Here is a 23,632-nt window from a genome sequence, read left to right as displayed (position 1 = left end):
TTTGTGTAGTGATGCTGATTTTGTCTCCTCCCTGTCATGCCTAACGAGTAGGAATTTTATTCATTCCCCTTGTTGCCCCCAAGCCTCCAGTAATCCTAGCTATGGATCATGTTTCCTGTTTCCTGTTAGAAAGAGGTTACTATTCAGTAAATGAATCACCCATAAAAGACAACACTTAGATGCTAATTACTTAGTCCACCAATTTGATCCTAAGTCAATTTCATGAAGCTCGTACTATTAATATTTTTATTTAATGGACTGGAACGAGGGCAAGCAGCTTGCTTCTGGTCACATAGCCAGAAACTGGAACCCAGGTGACTGGCCTCTAATGCTCTTTAACCACTTTAACCATCTCTGGACATATTCTTTAAAATAAGTCCTATGGTGTTTATTTTCTATATACATTTTGAGACAGAATATGTATCCCAGGATGACCTTGAACTCTTTATATAGATGAGGATAGTTTTGGACGTCTGAACCCCCTGCTCCCCCCACTCCCCGAGTGAGAGGATTTCAGATGTCCATCACCCTCTGTTTGATGCAGTGCTGGTGATTGAAGCCAGGATTTCCTGCATACTAGACAAGCTACTGAGCTACACCCCCAGCACCCGTGATACTTCTAAATTTTTTATTAGTTCTTTGAGAATTTGATACAATGTATTTTAATGACATTTACTCCCCATCTCTTTCCAGATCATTGCCCACACCCACTTCCCCATCCACCCAGCTTTATGCTCAAAAAACAAAACAAAAACAAAAACCACACAACCCCAAACCCCCCAAACCAAAAATCATCAAGGCCAATGTGTGCCGCTCAAATGTTCTTGGATGCCTGGCCTTCCACTGGAGTTTGGTCGACTCCGGAGCTCTCCACTCTCAGAGAGAAAACTCTCCCTCTTCCAGCAGCTAATAATTACCAATAGCACTATGGCTAGGGGCAGGAGTTTGCGCACAACTCCCCTGTCCATGCTGGGATTTGGTCTGGCTTGGGCTTGCACGCGTCTTGCACATACTGTCACAGGCTTGGGCTTGCACGCGTCTTGCACATACTGTCACAGGCTTGGGCTTGCACGCATCTTGCACATACTGTCACAGCTGCTAGGAGTTCCTGTGTGCAGCTGCCCTGAGGCTTGCTCCCCCTGACTATCTTTGTCACCATAAATATGAGTAAAGTAAATGCAGTTTGTTGAGTTCTTAAGCTTCTTTACTTCTCTACTATTTCAGTTCTTAAGTCTGGAAAAAGGAGACCCTCTCTTAAAAATAAATTATGGAATCTGCTCATAGCAGTCTTTTTCAGAAAGTCATGGTTTTCCTGTGGACAGGGCTTTCATCAATGCCTGCTGGTGTCCCTCACCCTATCTTCCTTCATACCTTTCCATATAAGGCTCCTTGTTCTTCTGATCTGGATGAGCATTCAGGGGGTGAAGTCTTTCCTGGGAACCGTCTCTCTGACGTCAGCTTTCTCCAAATGCCTTTTCCACAGCTCAGAATCAGGCACCAGGGAGACAGCTGTGTTGCCACCACTAACTGTCTTTTGGGGTGTATATGTTGATCTCTGACACTAAGATGTTTGTCTTCCATCACTGAATACATAGTTTTTAAAAATATTACTTTGTGTATGTGAGAATGAGCAAGTGTGAGTGCCCAAGGAGGTCAAAAGAGGGCAGCAGATCCCAAGGAACTGGAATTACAGGAACTTGTGAGCTGCCAGGTGTGGATGCTGAGAACCAAACTTGTGTTCTCTGGAGGAGAAGTACAAGCTCTTAATCACTGAACTATCTCTCCAGCCTCTGAATTCTGATTTTAATTAGGATTTCTACTTACCTTTCTCTAGGTCCATATTTGAGAAGTATTTCTCATTCTGATTATAATAGGGACTGTAAAAAATAAAATTACAAACAAGCATTTGCTTTTATTTACTTTATCGAGTGGTAACAATGGCAAAGACAAGGAAGAAAGCCTGGCATTTTAGCCTGTGGCTATGACATTCTCTTTCAGTGTTATTTCGTGTTTGCCTCAGAACTCTGAGATCCTTTAATTTGAAATTGGATGAATTTTAACCCTGAAGGTTTCTGATTATATATGTACCCTATCACTACATACCGACTTTTCAGTGTGTGGATATGTTTAAGCACACATGCAAATACAGTCTGGATGCTACCATTCATCCATCCATCTATCCACCCATCCATCCATCCATCCATCCATCCATCCATCCATCCATCCATCCATCCGTCTGTCCATCCAATCAACTTCAGCATCTCAACTCTCCCTGGGAAAGCTGAAAGACACCACAGAGATCAATAAGGAATAAAAATAATCAGTAGTGATAAAAGCCATAAGGGATGTCCATTGTGCTTGCAGATGTGACCATTCACATGGTACAGGGCACACCCAGTAGAATGGAGTCCCTTTGTAACATCTGTCTGTCACAGGAGGCTTATAGCAGCCAGAGACTAAAGTACAAATATGGGCTTCATGTGCTGTTTTCAGGAAACATTCTTTGATCCAATGACCCTAAAACATCAGTGTTGCTAAATAGTAAGGTGTTTATGAGCGTTAAACCCTTTCAGTATGTAGTCATAGATCATAGGATCTATGTGGACCACACTTGCTGTGTCACCATGAAGGCAAGTGCTGCAATTTGGTGGGGACCCCTATCTTCCATCTACTATCAGATGCAACTCGGCTTTTAAACTTATAGCACAGAAGCATCCCCACCTGATGTAAAGATAAGGTGGTGTTCTCTGGCCCTGAAAGCAGGAAACCCAAACCTGGGTTTAAAGATGAAGCTGTGGAGTCAAGTGGTTTTAAGTATGGATTTTAGGGTCACACTGTTTAGATCTGTGTCTAGACCCCAAAGTATTTGCTTCTCCTAGGCTCATTTTCCTCATTTCCAAAATAAGGATGCTATCAGCACACGAGTTACAAAGAATCCAAGACTCTAGCTCTATACATGAGAAGTAGGGAGTGCTGAATAAATTAGCTAGGATAATGACCATTAATTAGGCATGTTACCTTGGGGGAGTCATATGAAACTGTATCTCTTCCTGCCACCTGGTTATAAGATCTTGACAACTAATTACTACCTTTACTACCTTTCTAAATATCTTTGATTCTAATATATCATTTTAAGAGTCTCTTGATAAATGCATACATATATTTTGTTTTAGGTAATGTTCATAGTGGAAAGTTTAAGCATCATTAGAGGAGGCCTGGGGTCTAGACCTTTATATTAGCCCAGAGGTCTTGCAACAAGCTCTGTGGGTTTATCCAAACTGTTTTGTTTTCCCAAATTTTATAGCCTTGAGTACTCTAGCCATATAAACCCTCTTGTCCAACTCCAGTTTCAGTGGGAATGCTTTGTACCTTAAAAGGTTTATAGGAGCTCAGAGCACATGGTGCAGGAGTTGCATCTGAGCTAATATGTCCTGTTCAGGAACTAGACATATCATCTAATACTTGTTTAGGTATCAGAGCATTCTGGGAGTGGACTGCTTTCTGCAGTATTCTAAAGTGGATAATGGCTTGGTGAAAGCATTCTCTTAGGACCACATAAAACTGTGTGTATTTATATAAGAACTTACAATGTGTTCCCATAAACCTAACAGGATAGAATACATGTACTTCTTCCTCTCCTATTTGGCAGGGTCCCTGAGCCACCACTTTACTTAGGAACTATAGTAGCCAAGACCCTTGGTTTCCAAGTGGTGTAGAGTTTCACCTTTGGAAACAGAATAGGGCATTCACTAAGTCTTGCCAAGTGTGAGTGATGTTTGCTTTCTGTGTCTTGTTAATAGAGTTTAATTTTCCTTTTATGACAGAGTTATCCTTTTCTTATCTTTACTTTCCTCCCCTTTTATGCAGAGTCCAGGGTCTCTGAAACTGTTGAAATAGAAATACTGCACCGAGCTTTGTTTGCTCCCCCCCCCCCTTATCTGTGAGGACAACAGCTGCAGGGACATTTAGTGAGTGACTGGGTCCTGTCTCTCCTAGTTACCTTTTCCTTCCCCCTGGGAAATCCATGGTGATGGGCAGCTTCAAACTGACAGGTGGCAGTCTGGAGTTAGAATCTGGTGAACGAATGCATGGGTAATGATGATGATGATGTCCTTATGTTTTCCTTTTTTTTTTCCCCCAAAAGAAGTGGATGGGTGTAGTTGGAAATTTTCCTGTGTCCCACCTGGTCTGCAGCTTCTCAGACCCAAATAAACACACACAGAGCCTTATATTAACTATAACTGCTCAGCCATTAGCTCAGACTTATTACTGACTAGCTCTTACATTTAAATTAACCCATAATTCTTGTCTATGTTTAGCCATGTGGCTTGGTACCTTTTCTCAGTTCTGCCTTGTCATCTTGCTTCCTCTGTGTCTGGCTGGTGATTCCTCTCTTTGTCCTTCCTCTTCCCAGAATTCTCCTCTTCTGCTTATCCTGCCTATACTTCCTGCCTTGTAGCTGGAGTTTTTCTCTCTGGGTTCCATCAAGCCCCAGCAGCCCACTTATAAAATAAACACACAGACACTTATATTATTTAAACTGTTTGGCCTAATGGCTCAGGCTTCTAGCTATCTAGTTCTTACATCTTAAATTAACCCATTTCTATAAATCTATACCTTGCCACATGGCTCGTGGCTTACTAGTATCTTACATGTTGGTACTCATGGTGGTGGCTGGCAGCGTCTCCTGACTCAGCCTTCCTGTTCCCAGAATTCTCTTCTCTGCTTGTTCTGCCTATACTTCCTGCCTGGCTATAGGCCAATCAGCATTTTATTTATACAGAGTGATATCCACAGCACTGCCTGGCTGCTGGCCAATTAGCATTTTATTTATCAACCAATCAGAGCAACACACATTCACAGCATATAGAACAACATTCCACAGCAGATAGGGATTGGGGGGATAACTCAGCAGTTACAGTGTTTGCTGTGACGACCAGAGTTGGGATGCCCAGAACCCATGTAAATGTATGGTAGGCTTGGATACCCACTTGTAATTCTAGTACCTGAAAAGTGGAAACAGAAGGTTCCCTGAACAAGCTTGGTAGCTGGACTTGCTATAATTGGCAATCTCTGGGTTCAATCAAGGGACCATAATATATAATATATATATATATATAGTAGAGAGCAACTGAGGAAGACTCCTAAAGTCAGCCTTGGTACTTTACATACATGTATATGCTCCTGCATACATACATTGTGCTCCCATACAGTTGAACACATGTACATATACCTGCACATCATATATATGTGTATATATATATATATATATATATATATATATATATATATATATACATACATACATACATACATACACACACACACACACACACACACGAAAAAAGGGGGGAAGGATGGATTCACCTAGCATATACACATTAATTCAATTTCTGAAGATGTGTCTTCAGACCTGTGCTATCAACCCCACACAAAGAACTATAGGCAACTAAGGAATATTGAGAACAGGAGAAATAGTCTTCCTGAGGGAAGAGCACACCAATTAGTTCTATCAAATGGTCAGCCCTGAAAACATGCATACAAGTAACACTATACAGACTGAGCAGGTTATATTTATGAACATATATGCACACACACACACATATGCATGTAATAATGCAAAAAGAGGCCATGCTTTTGAAAGAGAGCAAGGAGGGGAACATGGGAGGGTATAGAGGGGGGAAGGAAGGAAGAAATGTAATAATATTATAATCTCAAAAAGATATATTCAGAGTTGTGGCTCATGGTGACACTGCAGTATCTGCAGTAACGTAGCAGTCATGTGATGCCTGCCATTTATTGAACGTGCACTGTGTCTTAAGCAGTGTGCTTGTCCTTTAAGGTTATTGATTCAGCATAACCTAGGAGTTAAAAGCTGAGACTCAAATCGTTGCTGCTACATGAGTTTGAGTCTGTGTTCATCACTTACTTCCGGGTGACCTTGGGCAAGTTGTTTCAATTCTCCAGGCCTCATTTTCCCATCTCTGCAGTACTGATAGTATAATTAGGAGCTACATGGCAGGGTTGATCTAAGGATTAAAGAAGTCATGAATTCACACTGCTTGGAACAATATTTAACAGAGTGTAAGTGATTAAAGGTATCTTTTAAATTCCCACAATGACTGTAAAAGGTAGGTGTTCTTGTACCACTTTAAGATGAATCCTATGGTTTTCTGGTCCTGGTGGACACAGGTGTTTGACTCTGACAGCCATGTTCTTCTTGTGTTCTGTCCTAGTTTCTTGTCTGTGGTGGTGATAAAATACCCTGACAAAAGGGCACTTAGGGAAGAAGTGTCTATTTTAGCTCCTAATTCCTGGTTATATAGTTCATCAGGGTGAGGATGTCAAGGCCATAAGAACTGAAGCTGCTCGTCATATTATATACACTGTCAAGAGCAGAGAGCAATGAAGGCATGCATGTTTAGTGCTCAGCAAGCTTTCTCTCCTCTTATACAGTCCAGAACCTGCACCCAGGGACTTGGGCTACATATAGTAGGCTGAGTTTTTCCCCATCAATTATCATAATGAAGACAATCCTCCACAGGTCTACCTGACCTAGACAATCTCTTACCTTGACTCTTGCTAGGAGGTTCTTCCCTGTGTCAAGCTGTCAGTTATCTATGCATCACATGACCAAGTCCTCTCTAAATATATTCTTTCTCTTGTGATGGCAGCTGGTGCATAGCCATGCTCCATCAGGGGACTCCTCTTTGAGGGCAATGATACTAACTGGGTTTGTGTCCCTCTGAGCACATAGCACTTACAGACAGATGAGGTGTTTGTTGAATGAATGAGTGAACAAATAACTCCTAACTGTCCCAACAATCTGTTTATCCTATAGAGGAAGCTCATGTTAGAGATGGATTAACAAGCAGTCACTGAAGCAAACAGGTGGCTCTTCCTGGTTAGAATTACAAACTTAGAGACAGCAGTGGGGAGGAGAGCTTGCATCTCATTAGCTGCTTCCAGTATCTCACTCATGCTTTGGGTCATCCAGAAACTCAAACAGACTTTAGAAGTACCCTCTCTAGCTCTCTTCTTGGTCAAGACTGTTGCTCTCTCCCAACACTGTGCTGTCCTGAGGTCCTTCTCTAGGTGCCTTAAGACACAGGGAATGCCTTCAATGCTGGTGTCTTAGTTCCCTGTTAGCAGTCACACCTGTTGCCACCCTCAAGGCCAAAGTCTTCAAATTCAACATACCCCATGCTGGTTACTGATCTACATTTTTGATTACCCTCCAAATCCTGCTGGCTTTGTCTGGCTTTCTCGAGCCTTTGAGGTTGTTGTCCTTTGGTTTTGATCTAGAGTTCACAATCATGATTTGTGACAGTCTGGTTAAAAGTTTATACTTCATACTGAGAATAGAAAGAATGTGGACACCATTGTTTTTTTCCAAAGAGATGCAGAGCTCCTTTGTACTAGAAACATAGCTAACTGAGAAAGTAAGTAAATTTTATTTTTTCCAAAGCAAGACTTATCTCTTATTACCTATTTTTCTTTTTATTATTAAGAAATTTTCTATTTCACATACCAATCACAAATCACCCTCTCCTCCCTCCTCCTGCACCCCAGGCTTCCCCTCCAACCCACCCCTCATTCCTACCTCCTCCAAGGCAAGGCCTCCCATGGGGAGTCAGTAGAGCCTGGTACCTTCAGTTGAGGCAGGTCCAAGCCCCACCCCCTGCACCAAGGCTGTGTAAGGTTTCCCACCATAGGCACTGGGCTCCAAAAAGCCTGTACATGCAACAGGGACAGGTCCTGATCCCACTGCCAGGGGCCCTTAAGCAGGTCAAGCTACACAACTGTCTCACCTATGCAGAGGGCCTAGTCCACTCCACAGCTATTGGTCCACAGTTCATGAGTTCCCACTAGTTTAGTTTGGTTGTCTCTATAGGTTTCCCCATTATGATCTTGAAGCCCCTTGCTCATGAATCTCTCTTCTCTCTTTGACTGGACTCCTGGACCTCAGTCTGATGCTTGGCTATGAATCTCTGCATCAGCTTCCATCAGTAACTGGATGAAGGCTCTATGGCCAGTTCAGGCACCCTCTCCACTATTGCTAGTAGTCTAAGGTGGGGTCATCCTTGTGGATTTCTGGGAAATTCCCTAGCACTCTGTTTCTCCCTATCCCCATGATGTCTCCCTCTATCATGGTATCTCTTTCCTTGCTCTCCTTTAGGGCACGGAGATGCAGAAGATGGGGCTGACTTAAGTCCTTAACTTGGAGAAAAATATCCTGTTCTGTGGAGCAAGGAGGTAGTCTGAAGTATCTGGTTGGGCTCTGAGTCCTACAAACTTCTTAAGGCAGGACACAGAGACCCAACCTGATATACAACTGACCAAGCAAGCAGTCTGGGCAAGCGAAACTGTTCAATTTATTAATTTTTGGTTAACTAAATCTTTTTTGATCCAACTTTGTCTCTTGTGATTTAACATCAGTTTGGTTGATACTTATGCTTCTCCTAAGCTAATTTTTTTTTTAGTTGTTTTTCTTTTCTCTTTTTCTATGGTCTCCTTTTGAATTTCCCCATTTATAAGTGATTGTAATTTAATTTGTATGAGGAATGTGTTATTTTAAGAATCAAGTCTGCAATGAATGAAGCTTCTGGTCATTGTGATTGCCAATCCATTGGCCATTTCCATTGCATTTTACCACAGTCTGCTTTTCTATGATAGCTGAGATGTTATATAGCATTTTAAATAATTACAAGCATTTATCCAGAATTACCAAAAACATGTATACTCAAGCAAGCTTAAAGAAGAACGTTTCATGATTCTGTTCCCAAAATACAATCATTTTAGATTTTAGGTAATGTCTTTGAAGAATCATTTTTAATGCCCTTTGAAGAGAAACTAAAATAGAATTTTAATGTCACATCTATTTATCATCTATCTATCTCATCTATCTATCTGTCTATCTATCTATCTATCTATCTATCTATCTATCTATCTATCTATCTATCTATCTATTTATCTATCTGGGGTCTTGCCATGTTAGACTGGTTTCAAACTCAAGTGACTGATTATCTTGCCTCAGGCTCTCAGGTAGCTAGGATGCCAGTGCTTGACCCCAGAACTACAGCCCGGGTTATCTCTCCAACCCTCCATGTATGACCAGAATCATTCCAGTATCTGTGGGAAGAAACTGCTGCAACCTGCAGGAAAACGTAAAGGAATTCAGCTACTATCACAAAAGCTACTACTTGGAAAAGTCAAGGACTTCTCCAAAGGTCAAGCCATGGCTTAAGAAGTCTTGGTGATATTTTAGCATACCTATCTACATAGATAGATAGATAGATAGATAGATAGATAGATAGATAGATAGATAGATATAGATATGCTGGTTCCTACAGTAATTTTCTTATAATGCTATGTGTGTTTTCAAGAATTCTAACAGTGTATTTATCTAAAATACCTATCAAGCATCCAAGGCCAAATGAACACATGTCCCCTAGGTCAGGAGGATAGCTTTATTGACCTTGTCCTTTAACACTCCTCTTTTGGGTTGTAAAAGAAAGGCTGATGGTCACTGCCTGAAGAAATTTTTTTTTTTTTTTTGGTTTTTTGAGACAGGGTTTCTCTGTGTAGCTTTGTGCCTTTCCTGGAACTCACTTGGTAGCCCAGGCTGGCCTCGAACTCACAGAGATCCGCTTGGCTCTGCCTCCCGAGTGCTGGGATTAAAGGCGTGCACCACCACCGCCCGGCTGTGAAGAAAATTCTTACTTGCCTTTATGACCCTGTAAGAATTCAAGCTTGGTGACCTTGCTCTGCCAGAGATTTGCTATTGCTTGGGTTTATAACTGGATTTCTGAGAGACTTAGGGGGAACAGAGAGTATAAGGAGACGAAGAGGAGTAGAGAGAGAGGAAAAAAGAGAATGGAAGAACTAGATGGGTAAGAACTGGAGAGAAATGGACTAGATAGGAAGAACTAGACTGAAGGGCTAAGAGTACTAGAGGAACAAGATAGAAGATGAGGAAGAGCCAGATGGGGAAGAATAAGATGAGAAAGGAGAGGGGAGAGGATCTAAGATGGGAAGGAACTAGATGGATGAGAACATAGATTGGGCAGAACTAAGATGAGAGAATTAAGATAGATCTTAGAGGGGTCAGCAGATAAATGTAGAGAGAAATCAGGCAAGAAAGGAACTAGGCATGAGAGCAGAACTGAAGCTGTATATGGAGAGAACTGACACAGAATAATAAAGTGTATGGACTAAGGAGTTTTGTGTACATAGATTCATTTCTTATCATCAAAGATTAATTATCAGCTGGTTGTAGATTCCTCCTAGACCCTGGGAGGAGACTATCGAGGGAGCAGACCCCCCTAATCCCCGATAGAAACAGTACAGCATCTCCCAGCAGCATCTCCCAGGATCTTCCAGCACCCCCCAGCATCCCCCAGTACCCCTCAGCATCTCCCAGCATCTCCCATGTATTCTATATCCCTCACTGAGAAATGACTCCTAAGTGAACCTTCTCCTTACTTTGCTGTAAGTACACTGGAGCACACTCAGAACTAAACTCTCTACCTTTATTCTGATTCAGTGATTATTTATGCACCTATAATCATAATATCTGATGACTAATATTCATCCTTTTCATATTTCCTCATTGTCATCTCCAAAATCCAATCCATATGTATTAGTTTTCTTTCTCTGACTACTCTATTGTGTAATGATTCTATTAGAGTATGTTCTCATCCCACATCTGTTCATTCTCATGCTCATTCACTCCACAAATATTTACTCATTGCCTCCAATAATTTAAGTACTGTGGCTGCTGAGACTTAGCAAAGAAGGGAGCCAACATTTTTCTTCTCATTGAGGGTGGAAAGACAGATGGCAGGTGAGCTGATACACAGATATGCCATTTCCAATAAGAAAAATGCTATGAAGATAGCAAGTGGGGTGTTGTGATAGAAATTCCGCTAGATTGGAGTCAGCAAGAGAGGCATGTATAATATGTGAGCCAAGAATGAGAGCACAAAGAGGCTGAGATGACTCAGCAAAGTGTCAATCATGCAGGCATGAGGATTCTAGTATGAATTCACAGCACCCACGTGGAAGCTTGGCACCATCATGAATATCTGTTACCTAATCCCAGGGGTATGGTATGGTGCAGGCAGGTGGGTCCTTAGAGCCTGTTGGACAGCCAGGTTGGATGAATAAATGAGCACCAGGTTCAGTGAGAGACTGTCTCATGAAATATGGTAGAGAGCCATAGAAGAAGATGCTTAGTGTTGACCTGTGATCTCACACACATGAGCTTAACATTTACACATAGGTGGGCACATCCACATGAACATGGACATCCAACAGAGAGAGGGGAGGGAGAGAGAACTAGCAAGAACTTCCAGAAAGGTAGCGAGGCTCTAGGACTAGCCTACTGTACTGTTTCTGGGAACTGAATGGAAGCCATTGGGCCCAGCTGCCAGAGAATGAAGCATCAGGCTGGATGGCAGAGTTAATGCACACAGGACATGCTGCCCATGGGAGGGACACTCAATGTTATTCTGAAGATGATTGGAAGTATGATAACATTTGCATTTTATGAAAGCTAGTCTCATAAATTGTGGGGAATTGGTTGTAGGGTTAAGCTAGACCAGGGAGTCTCACTGGAGGACACTTGTATTAAGGAAGAAATAGTAGTGGCTTTGGGGTAGGGGCCAGGGAACACCCCAAAGGTACTTGAGTTCAGGATATGTTTTGGCAACGGGAGCTACAAAAATCCCTGATTGATGGGCTGGATGTGGGGGTTCACAAAGGAAAGAATTAGATTCTCACTTGTTGCTTGAACCATTCCCCAAGGCTGCACAATCAGAGTTGTTCCACAGACTTACACACACACTTCCTCCATGTGACTTGCCTTTATACTATCAGTACAATTGCTAGTGTTGCTTTATTTCATATACTCATTAATATTGCAAAGCTATTTATATTTCTGATAGTACACAGAGTGACTTCCTTGTCTTGCAGTTTAAAATTTCTCAGAAATGATTTCTTTTGGTCTTAAATACCTGATTTTCATAATGTGTGTATCTCAAGGGTATTTTCTTTTTATTTGCATAATGCATATTCAGCAGACATTCATATCTATATTGGTTCAGATACAAAATTTGAAGGCAGAGTCAACTGGGTAAATTATGGTTTCTTGTTTTCCTGTTCTTAAATCAGCCTTTATTGCCTGGTAGGTTTTTTCCTGCAGGTCTGTTTTGTTTAACTTCCATTTTAGCCCTTGAATCCATCTTTTTTTTCCCTGCATTTTATTCTTTTGCAAAAGTCCTTTGAAATCACTTGTCTGGTGACATTGCTTCCACATGTTAGGGCTTGAGTTTTTCTCTGGAGCTATTCTGTTTTCTTTCCAACATTTCCTGATGTCTATGGCCTGAACAACTTGAGACCACCTATCACATACAAGAGGTGCCACTGTGGTCATTCTTTCTGCACGTGTTGGTTGATGTTCATTTCCTTCTCCCTAAGGAGGTTTGTAAATCCAAAGTTTTCTCTTCACCTCCTGGTTGGGACTCTGAATTTTGTTCTCATACAGTTTGCTAATCTTTGGGTATTTCAGAATTGCTACTTTAAAATTTTTATTAGTTCTTTAAGAGTTTCATACATTATATTTTGATCATATTACACTCTCATGAAACTCCACTCCTTTCTACACACATCCAATTTTGTATTCTTTTTTTATACACCCACTGAGTCCCAGTTAGTGTTGCCTATATAATCTGGGGCCACACACTGAAAGAAAACTAGTTCACCTTCTCCTGGCAGCTGTAAATTGCCAATAGTTCCTCAGTCAGAGGTGGGATTTCATGACCACTTTGCCCGCAGTGGAGAGATTTTTGTCTGACTTGAATTTGTATAGGTCTCATGCATGCTGTCACAGCTATTGTAGTTCATATGTGCAGCTTCCCTGTTGCAACTGGAAAACACTGTTTTGTTGTCATCATCCACCACCTCCAGCTCTTACAATCTTTCTGACTCCCCTTCCCCCAGTTATTCCTGAGCCTTGGGATGAGGGGCTATGATGTAGATACCACAGAACTTAATAGTAAAACCGTATTGCTGAAGACAGCACATACTTAAATCACAGAACATGGAGAGATCAGGCTGGTATGACTCTTAAGCTTCATCCTTGTTGTCTAGCTTTCATGATACTGGATGGGGCTCTGGAGTAAGCAACCACTTTCTGATTGGAATTAAGAAGGTCTGCTCCAAAAATGCAACCCATACCTGGTATCATTAGATGGGCCAAGAGCCTGTGACTAGACAGGTTCTAGGTCCTAGGGGAGAACCTACTACTTCTCCTCTGCTGAAGGAAGATAGTATGAGACCAATTGCTAATGACTTATTGTTATACCCATAGATCATTTCTCAAACCCCATCAGAGAAGCTTCTTTTTATAGTAGATGGTGATTAACACAGAGCACCACAACTCAAAATGGTGCAGAGAACAAGAGTCTACGGAGTACTCAGCAATACTACTGTTTATTAGTTGTTTTTTACTATTTATGGTTCAATACTCTACAGAGCTGTATTCCATTTGTTGTTCTGTGCATAGTTTTTTTGTTATTTTTAGAATTATTTTTTTCTGTGAATGTGGGTACACACAGGCCATAGTGAGTGTGATGAGGGAAGAACCACACTGGATATGGGCTGAGAACCCAATCTAAATAAAAAAGGAAAAGAAGCCAGAGAACCTGTTGAGCACTGGCATACATCTATCTCTGTTTCCTGGGTATGCACAATGGGATTAGCTGCCTCCTACTGCCATGCCTTGATGAACTGTAGCCTCTTAGACCATGAGCCAAAGTGAATACGTCATCCTTTAGATTGCCTCCTACAAACTGGGATTGCAAGCATGACTCTCTGTGGCTGGATCAGTCATGGTTTTGTATGCGAGAACTTTTAACTTGCCAAGTGCTTTTACACAGATTTTCCAGTGTGAGGCAGCACATGGAACTTAAGAACAGATTTCAGGTCAGATGAGGCTCCATTTAATGTTTAATTTTGTCATTTACATGTTAAATGTTTGTGGACTAATTTCCTAACATCAAGACTCCAAGCCTTCTGTAAGATTTCTATCTTTCAAAAATGAGGCTGAGATGTACAAGAGTGTTACTTGATGATACTGATATGTATTATCAATTCGAATTTGATTGCATTTCAAATAGTAGATAGGTTAAAAACTGCTATCATAGTGAAGGAGTTTGAGAAATTTACGTTTTGATGAGATCATGTATTGCAAATCCATGAACATGGTATAGCTCTTTTTTTTTTAAATTTGGCTATTTTAAACTTAAGTAGTATTTTATGGCTTTCTCTTATTAAATTCACTTCTACTTTATGTTTTAAAAATATTTATTTTTATTTTATTTGCATGAGTGTTTTGCCTACATGTATGTATGTGTATGCTTGGTGTCCACAGAGGCCTGACCATCAGGTACAGATGGTTGTCAATTGCCATTTGGGTTTTGGAAACCAAACTCTAGCCCCCACCAAGAGCAGCAAGTATTCTTAATCATCGAGCCATTTCTCAGGCCTCTTTTATGTTTTATTGATAATACTGTAAATTGCATTTAAATTTATTTTCAGTTGCTTATTGCTAGTGATTGCTAAGAATACAGTTGTTTTTGTATATTTGCTGTCCTGATAGTTTACTATTTTTACTCATGGTTCCATGGTTTTTGTTATAAACTCCTTTGATTTTCTTTGCATAAAATCATAGATTGCTAAATAATAGAATTACGCTGTTTTCCTTTGTAATGCTTTAAGCTTTTACCTGCCTTTTGCATATAGTGAAATGTTGAATGTAGGTGCAGAGGGTAGAATCCTTCCCTCATTCTTTACAATAGGGGGAAATATTTATTATTATACTGCTAAATATGTTACTGTCTGTAAGGTTTTGTACATGTACTTTCATTATAGAGGAAATGAGCTATTTTAGTTTCCTGAAGTTTTTTTGTTTTAGAGTAATGAATGAGTGATAAATTTTGTATAATGATTTTTTCCATACTTATTGAAATGACCACTTAATATAAAGTGTTATGAAAGGGATATCTTGTTTCAAATATTGTATCTACTCATTAATTTTGTCAATTTACTACATTAATCACTATGAAAAGAGTCTTTCTCATATGGCTTCTGGCAGTTTCTTTTTTTGGGGTTTTATTTTTTTATTAAGAGATTTTTCTATTCATTTTGCATACCAACCACAGATTCCCCTGTCCTCCCTCCTCCCACCCCCTCAGCCCTCCCCCCAACCCACCCCTCATTCCCACCTCCTCTAAGGCAAGGTCTCCCATGGAGAGTCAGCAGAGCCTGGTACACTCAGTTGAGGCAGGTCCAAGCCCCTCCTCCCTGCACCAAGGCTGCTCAAAGTATCCCACTATAGGCACTAGGCTCCAAAAAGCCAAATCATACAATAGGGATGGGGCCCATTCCCATTGCCAGGGCAACCCCTAAACAGTTCAAACTAAACAATTGTCTCGCTTATCCAGAGGGCCTAGTCCAGTACCATAGGAGCTCCTCAGCTATTGGTCCACAGTTCATGTGTCTCCACTAGTTTGGCTAGTTGTCTGTACTTTTTCCAATCATGGTCTTGATATCTCTTGCTCATAGAATCCCTCCTCTCTCTTGTCAATTGGATTCCTGGAGCTCTGCCTGGAACCCGGCTGTGGATCTCTGCATCTGCTTCCATCAGTCACTGGATGAGGGTTCTATGATGACAGTTAGGGTATTTAGCCATCCGATCACCAGAGTAGGTCAGCTCAGGCACCCTCTCGACCATTGCCAATAGTCTATGGTGGAGTCATCTTTGTGGATTCCTGGGAACCTGCCTAGCACTCTGCTTCTCCCTACCCCCATGGTGCCTTCATTTATCATAGTATCTCTTTCCTTGTTCTCCCATTCTGTTCCTGTTCCGGCTTGAAACTCCTGCTCCCCTAGGCTCTTATTCCCCTGTCCCTTGCCCTCCATTAACCCCCCTCACCCCCAATTTGCTCATGTAGATCTCATCCACTTCTCCATCGCTAGGCAATCCTTGCATCTTTCCTAGGGTCCTCCTTACTAGCTAGCCTCCCTGGAGCTGTGGGTTGCAGTCTGGCTATCCTTTGCTTTACATCTAGTATCCACTTATGATTGAGTACATACTATATTTGTCCTTCTGAGTCTGGGTTACCTCACTCAGGATGATATTTTCTAGTTCTATCCATTTGACTGCAAACCTCATGATGCCATTGTTTTTCTCTGCTGAGTAGTACTCCATTGTGTATATGTACCACATTTTCTTTATCCATTCTTCATTTGAGGGGCATCTAGGTTGTTTCCAGGTTCTGGCTATTACAAATAATGCTGCTATGAACATAGTCGAGAATATGTCCTTGTGGTATGATTGAACATTCCTTGGGTATATGCCCAAGAGTGGTATAGCTGTGTCTTGAGGAAGATTGATTCCCAATTTTCTGAGAAGCCGTCTGGCAGTTTCTTTTGTACTTGAAACTATCTTAATTAGATACCTACATATTTGGGATTGTTAGATCTTCCTAATGAATTACCTGCTTTCTATATTAAGAGTTCCTTTAATGTCTAATACATTTTTTTTTTTTTGTTGAAATAAGATCTTACTATGTAGCTCAAGCAGGCCTGGAACCCACTGTGGATGCATTGCCTTGTTATTTATTTACTTTTAATGTTTTTTTTCTCTTCTTTTGCCTTCAACTTTATGTGTTTTCATTTTGATAGTAGAGTTCTTCTAGAGAAGAACTTGCTATTTCTAATGCAATCTAAGAATCTCTGCCTTTCATTTTAGGTACTAGTCCATTTACATTTAATATAATTATTGATATGATTCACTAGACCTTGACTCCTTTTAATATTTTCTCTTAATATATTATTTTCAGTAGTTTGGCTATGATGTTAGCATGTGTTTTAATTTATCCTTCTTATGGTTCAATGAATATTTTGTCCATGGATTGATAATTTCCACCAAACTTAGGAAGAATTTAGCCATATGCATGTAGTCTAGATGAAAGGAAGTACAGAGGGATAAAGTACTAAAAGCAAAGGGTACAAAAAAAAAAATAAAAGCAAAGGGTACACGCCAACTCTTTCTTAAGGAAGTTTTTCATATGTAGATTCAGATTATTTACACTTATATCTCACTATCCAGAAATGGAGTGACAGGTCAATATATTACTATAGCAGATGCTATGAAGTGTAACTATTATTTCGTCTCTGTGTGAGCTGAAGTTCTCTAATGTAGGAAGTTGGGAGATGGTTACTATGATACTAGGTAATGAGTGAGGGTTCAGACAGATACCATTTCATCTCATTACTGGCTTCTTTACTATGTACTCTGTGTGATTGAATGTTAGAACAGAACCTTGATTTGAGAATCCTGGGTTCAAATCTGACTCTCCTTTTCTAACTGTATGCCTTAGGGCAAAGTCCTTGATTTTCCTGTCTACTTCCCCATTAGAAAATGAAGAAATAACAGCACTCATGGGGTTTATAAATCCTTGGAATGGTAAATATACTTCTAACTGCTTGCATGAGCAAGCGCAGTTTCAACAGACTCCTGTTGAACTTATGAAGAGTTTTTTTTTCTTCTGAGATTTTCTTTTCTTCTTGTATCTCTTCCCACAGCTGTTATCCCAAGAGCTCACCAACTTTGCCTTGCAGGGTGGCCCAATAACTGCATGTGTTTAAAGAACTGTGTGTGACCAGCTCTTGATTCCAGAAAACGCCCTTAGTCATGCTCAGGGATACAGCCCTGGGGAATTCTGGGCAAATGTGAAGTTTGATTATGTTCCAGAGATTGCTTAACAGGCCAGCTTCCTTCCAGTTTCCCTATGCACAGTCTCTTAGTATACATAGTAAAAGACTCACAGCTTAAAGGAAGTTGAATCCAACATTTATTGGGTACCACAGGTCACCGTACTTAGTCTCACCTAGTAGGAGTCTACCACATTTTGTAGGTAAGGAAATTGAACTGAAAATGATAAGATACTTTGTTCAAGGTCAGATAGCTTGTAAGGAAAGTCAAACTTTTTTTTTTTTTTTTTTTTTTTTTTTGGCTTTTCATTACTAGTATTACAAGCCTTATTCCTGTTCCCCTAGGAAGGTCATTTACAGGGCAGCTGAGGAGGAAGTGAGTCATTTACAAAAGGATGTCATATGAACAAGAAGATAACGATGGCTTGAGCAATGGAAGGAAATGCAGAATTTGCTAATCAAAGTAAAGGATTTTGAAAATCCGGCACAGCGTTCTCTTCTTCCTTTCATTCCTAAATGAAATACTTCGGGTGTCCTGCCTCCCAGCTGGACTGATAACCCTCACTGCAGCCCCCACCCCTTGTGTTTTCATTGCAGTTGGTGTCAGGGCCATGTACACGGTCTCTGGCTGCCACATACAAATGTGGCTACCTGTTGTTCCATAGTTAGCATTTGGGAGTTACTGTGCTTGCATCTTAGCTCCATAGTAATTCCAAATATCAGACATCATCAGTATCTGCATCCTACTCAATGCCAGAACAAGCCAGAGGGATTCAGTAGTAGCCCTGGGTCTAACAGATTAGCGGACAGAGGTGGCAATTGAACCCAGTTCTCTTTGTCTTCATCAGTTGGCTGTAGGTTTGTGGTTTTGTTTTTAAGAGTTCCTCTTTTGTTTTATTGGACTGTGCTTCCAAGTGCCATGCTGTTTGGGTACCACGGCTCTGTTGTGTTTCCAGAAGTCAGCTACTGTGTCACATCTAGCTTTGTTCATCAGGTTTGAGGCTGCTTTGTCTATATGGGGTCTTTTGTGCTTTCATATGAATTTCAGGGTTTTTTTTTTTTTGTTATTTTTCTGGGAATGTCATTGATATTTTGATGGTGATTGCATTAACCTGTCAGTCACTTTGAGTAGTATAGGTATTTTAACAATATTAATTCTTCCAATCTGTAAAATGGGAAACTTTTCCAATTTTTTGGTGTCTTTTAATTCCATTAATGTTTCCTATTTTTCTTTTGCTTTATAAAAATTTTCATACAGTATTTTGACTGTATTCCCCATTCCAATTCCTTCTAGGTCATCACACTCTCCCTGTCCATCCAACTATGTGTTCTTTCTCTTAAAAATACCAAAACAGCAAAAAGGCACAAATAAACCAACAAAAATATGAAGTCCATTTTGTGTTGGCCAACTTCTCCGGAGGCAATGAGGCCTGCCATAGAGTCTGGTTGATGTACCCACTGTCATTCCGTTGAAGAAAACAAATCTCCCATCTCTCAGAAGCTACCAATTGTGAATAGCTTCTTGGCTAGGGGTGGGGCTCCATGTGCACTTCCTCTACTCAGTGCTGGGATTTTATCTGACTCGGACCTGCGCAGCTCTTGTGCGCTGCCTCTGTATCTGTGAGTTCATCTATACACAAGCCCCATTGTGTCTGGAAGATGCTGCAGCTCTAATTTTTGAACTGTTTGGAGGAAGAGCCCCATCGTTTAATTTTCTTAAGTTAAAAGGTAAAACCCTAGGCCTCTGTCTGAATGCAACTTGTGGGTTGACTTGGTCATTTAACTTCCCAAACCTGTCTCTTCAGATTAGGAAAATGAGAACTATTTATTATTGTGGCACAACCAAATTGGATCTTTCTATTTCCAATGGCCATAGTGCGTTTTCTAGACCCAAATAGCAACAATTAGTTTTGTTCTAAAATTAAGATGTTTGAGATAGCTTTATTTTTTCACAAATAAATTGTTAAATAAGGATACTTCATAGTGATGCTGCCATGTTAATGAGTGTTTAAACATCTTCTTTTTAATCATAGCAGAATGGAATACATGAAGGATAGAAAAATATTCTACTCCAGGCGACTCTTCGGAGAATGCAAGCGTTATCAAGACTGATTGTATATTGTATTTTTAGTTTGGTTTCTAAAATATAAAAGCTAAGAGAAGTTTATAAAATATTGAATGTCATTTAATTTTTTTTCTATTTCTACTCAGTATAATTTTGAGCCAATTATGCCCACTTATGAGTTGTCCTTCAGATAATAAAATCTGGGACTATTTTTGTTGATTTAAAAGATTCACTATATTCTTAACAATAACTATAGAAGTTGTCAATATCACTAAGGAATTATGTATGAGTATAAATAAATATAAACTAAAACAAATGAGAAAAATAGATTATCAAAGGAAAAGTGTGCATGAATGTTATTTAGCTTTTATTTCTAAAATTTAAATATTTAATAAAATTTCAAATTAGTCTTAAAGTATTAAAAGAAGCTTACATTCATAACACTGTTAAATATACACTCCTGTGTGGATGAAGAGATGTGCAGACACACACACACACACACACACACACACACATATATATATATATATATACACACACACACACACACATACACGCACACACACATACATACATACATATATATATATATATATACCATATATATGTATATGTAATTTTTTTGGCCTGAGAAATGCCAAATTTTATATATACAAAACAATAAAAAACACTTACCTCACTTATCTGATAATCTCATTTAAAATTAAAATATGTAACAGCTTTACATAATATTATATCATAAAATATGCTTCCATGTATAATTTCTAGATAATAATTCAATTTTCTAAAATGCACAATTCAGCAATTTTAGTAAATCCACATAGGTGTGAAACTATTCACATGGATCATTTTTGAACATTTCCTTCAATCCAGTGAACCACCCACATCTGTTGTCCTCAATCTCTCTTCTTACCCCAGCCACAGCAATCATACATCTATTTTCTTTATTTACTTTTAAAAAATTATTTTTATTTTATGTTCATTGGTGTTTTGCCTATATGTATGTCTGTGTGAGGGTGTCAGATCTTGGAGTTACAGACAGTTGTGAGCTGCCATGTGGGTGCTGATAATTGAACCTGGGTCCTCTGGAAGAGCAGTCAGTGCTCTTAACCACTGAGCCATCTCTCCAGCCCCCTACTTTCTATATTTTCATGTGTTCTTTTTCTGGACATTTCTACTAAGTGGCATGATATGATATATAGTCTTCTGATATATGATCTTCTGAACATGTCTTTGTTCTTAGAGTGTCATGCTTTGGTGACTCACTCATCTTGTGGCTTATGTTGGTGTTTAGTAACTATTTCCAAATGGCGTTGCACTGTAAGGATAGATGTACCATGTTCGTTTACCCATCATCAGAATCAACATTTAAAATATATATATTGTCCATTGGGTTGAACACCTGAATACATTTATTAAAAACACTGACTTGTACATTTTGGAAGAATGAATTATAATCTAGAAATTATACACTTAAATGTATTATTTGTTTTCAAGAAATTGAATAGAAGACAAATGATAAGTATGGGTGCGATGTCTTCATTATTTACTATTTACATGTCTTCTCTCTTTTACACTTAGTGTTGTATCTTATACTTTTAGGTAATCATTGTCTACTTATTTTTGGCATATTTTAGATTATACATACACACATACATATAACTAGACACATGCCGTGTGCACATATACTACACATCCAAGCAATTTTTTGTGTTTATGTCTTGTGTTTCAATAAGTGTAGAAACACAGGATTTGATATTTTAACATAGGGTTACCAAATCTATGATAAACAATCTAATAGGTCTTAGTGGGTTGTGACCTGTCTGAATTAGTGATTGTATGCAAACATGTTCTAATTTTTTTTATTATTTTTACTCTTTGAGACAAGGTCTCATATATCCCATGTGTTCCCAAACTAGCTATATACCTGAGGATGGCCTTGAACCTCTGAAGCTTCTGCCTCTGCCTCCCTAGCACTGGGATTATAGGGCTTGAGCCATTATGATTAGTTTACATAGTGCTGAGGATTGAACTCGGGGCTTAGTCCTTGCTAGGCAGTTTACCCACTAAGCTATACCTCCAGCCCTGCTTTAAGAGTTCAAAGCTCTTCTATGCTTTCTTGCAGGATACTTTGGCGCTGCTTGTGAAGAGAAGGTAGACCCTTGCATGTCGTCTCCATGTCAGAACAATGGCACCTGCTATGTGGACGGTGTGCACTTCACCTGCAGCTGCAGCCCAGGCTTCACAGGGCCGACGTGCGCCCAGCTCGTGGACTTCTGTGCCCTCAGTCCATGTGCTCACGGCACATGCCGCAGCGTGGGCACCAGCTACAAGTGCCTCTGCGATCCAGGTTGGTTCTCTGTGTAGACAGTGGAGCTTTTCCTAGACCACTTGTTTGTGCATCTGAGCAAAAGACACCCACAGAGTGTGACATGCATAGAAGTGAATTCCACTGGTTTGTGCACACCTACTCGTCAGACTTACTCTAGGTAGAGCTTTAAACATGTCTTTTCTTTTACCCATGGGCTGTTCATGTTCACTGTGAGAAAATTGGAAAGTACAAGAAAGCAGGATGGAGAAATTTAACAAAAGACGGAATCTTCTAACACAATTTTAGTGTCCAGTGCACAATGCAGTCCATTTATCACTGCAGTGTTAACTCTTACTCCGTGTGTAGCATGTTATACTCAACTTCCTCAGTAAACGTTCAATAGCTTTATCATTTATTTCCCAAAAATACTTTGCATTCATGATACGATATTTAAATTGTGGAGGTTTGGAAACCCAGAAGTCAGAGTGATGACTTGTTCTCATTGATGTCTTCCTTATCTACTAGTTGTCTGCAGAGAACATGTGGGCAGCTCTCTCCTTTCTCTCATTTCCATTATGCCAACGTCTATCCGTGCATTACTTCTCCCCACATGTGACCCGGGTCAGTCAGTGTGGCTAGCCAGTACCTGTTTTCACTGATCCGTGACTGTGCTCTAGTACTGGGATGCCTGCTTTGTTATTCCATCTCTCTTCAGGGCCTGAGTTTCCCTCCTCTAAGTTCCAAAACTCATCCACAATATCACTTTCATCATTACAGTGTAACATAGTCACATACCTCATAGGGATGTTTTGTTACAACATACCACACATACATTGCTGGTCCATAGGGTTGAATAGCCTCTGGACATCCTAGATACCTTAGCATGTATGCGAACACTCTCAGTGATGCTTGCACAATGCACTACTTGAGATGTTTCTCCATCCTTCAGGGACAGGTAATATGCTAATGATTGTGATAGGTGACACTCTGCCCCAAGGACTAAGAGAAAGGTGTATATGTGTTTAAAGAGATTTTGAATCAACAACTGTACTGCTGAGCCATTGCTGAGTGGGTGACAATCTTCCTAGGTTCTTAGCTGGGTATGTCACATCTTTGGACTTTTCAGGGCTATATTTACCTGGAATACCACTGTAGATTCACTTTCTACCTGTGGCCTCAGACTCATTAGAGAACCTGAGCCAGACTCCAACCTCAGTGCTTCTGGGACTAAGGCCCCAATGCCTAGTTCAGAACTTCCAAAGGCCACGTCTCAGACTCAGAAATCAATTAAAAGAGTTAGTGGGAAATGCAGCTAAGCTTTCAAAAGGTGATGCAAAGTTTTTTGCATATAGACTCTTAATTCTCTGATTTTTCTAAGCAGCTGATATTTTGCCAAGTTCTTTCTTTCGTGCTCTGCAATACAGAGGAGGGGCTGTTTAATCTGCTTGGTAACAGCATTAGGAGTCTCCAGAGAA

General features: G+C 40.1%; 1 protein-coding gene across 1 annotated transcript in view; it reads left to right on the top strand.

The window, feature by feature from the left end:
- Dner (delta/notch like EGF repeat containing) overlaps window positions 1–23,632 on the top strand; it is a 196,124-nt gene that overhangs the window by 106,268 nt on the left and 66,224 nt on the right. Inside the window, exon 8 of the mRNA XM_059278712.1 lies at window positions 21,972–22,196. Coding sequence (XP_059134695.1) covers window positions 21,972–22,196 — 225 coding nt within the window. The remainder of the gene's footprint in view (window positions 1–21,971; window positions 22,197–23,632) is intronic.

This window comes from Peromyscus eremicus, chromosome 13, assembly GCF_949786415.1.
Source record: "Peromyscus eremicus chromosome 13, PerEre_H2_v1, whole genome shotgun sequence".
NCBI classification, from domain to species: Eukaryota; Metazoa; Chordata; class Mammalia; order Rodentia; family Cricetidae; genus Peromyscus; species Peromyscus eremicus.
Note: the sequence above shows the minus strand (reverse complement) of the source record. Positions and strands in the feature narration are given on the sequence as shown.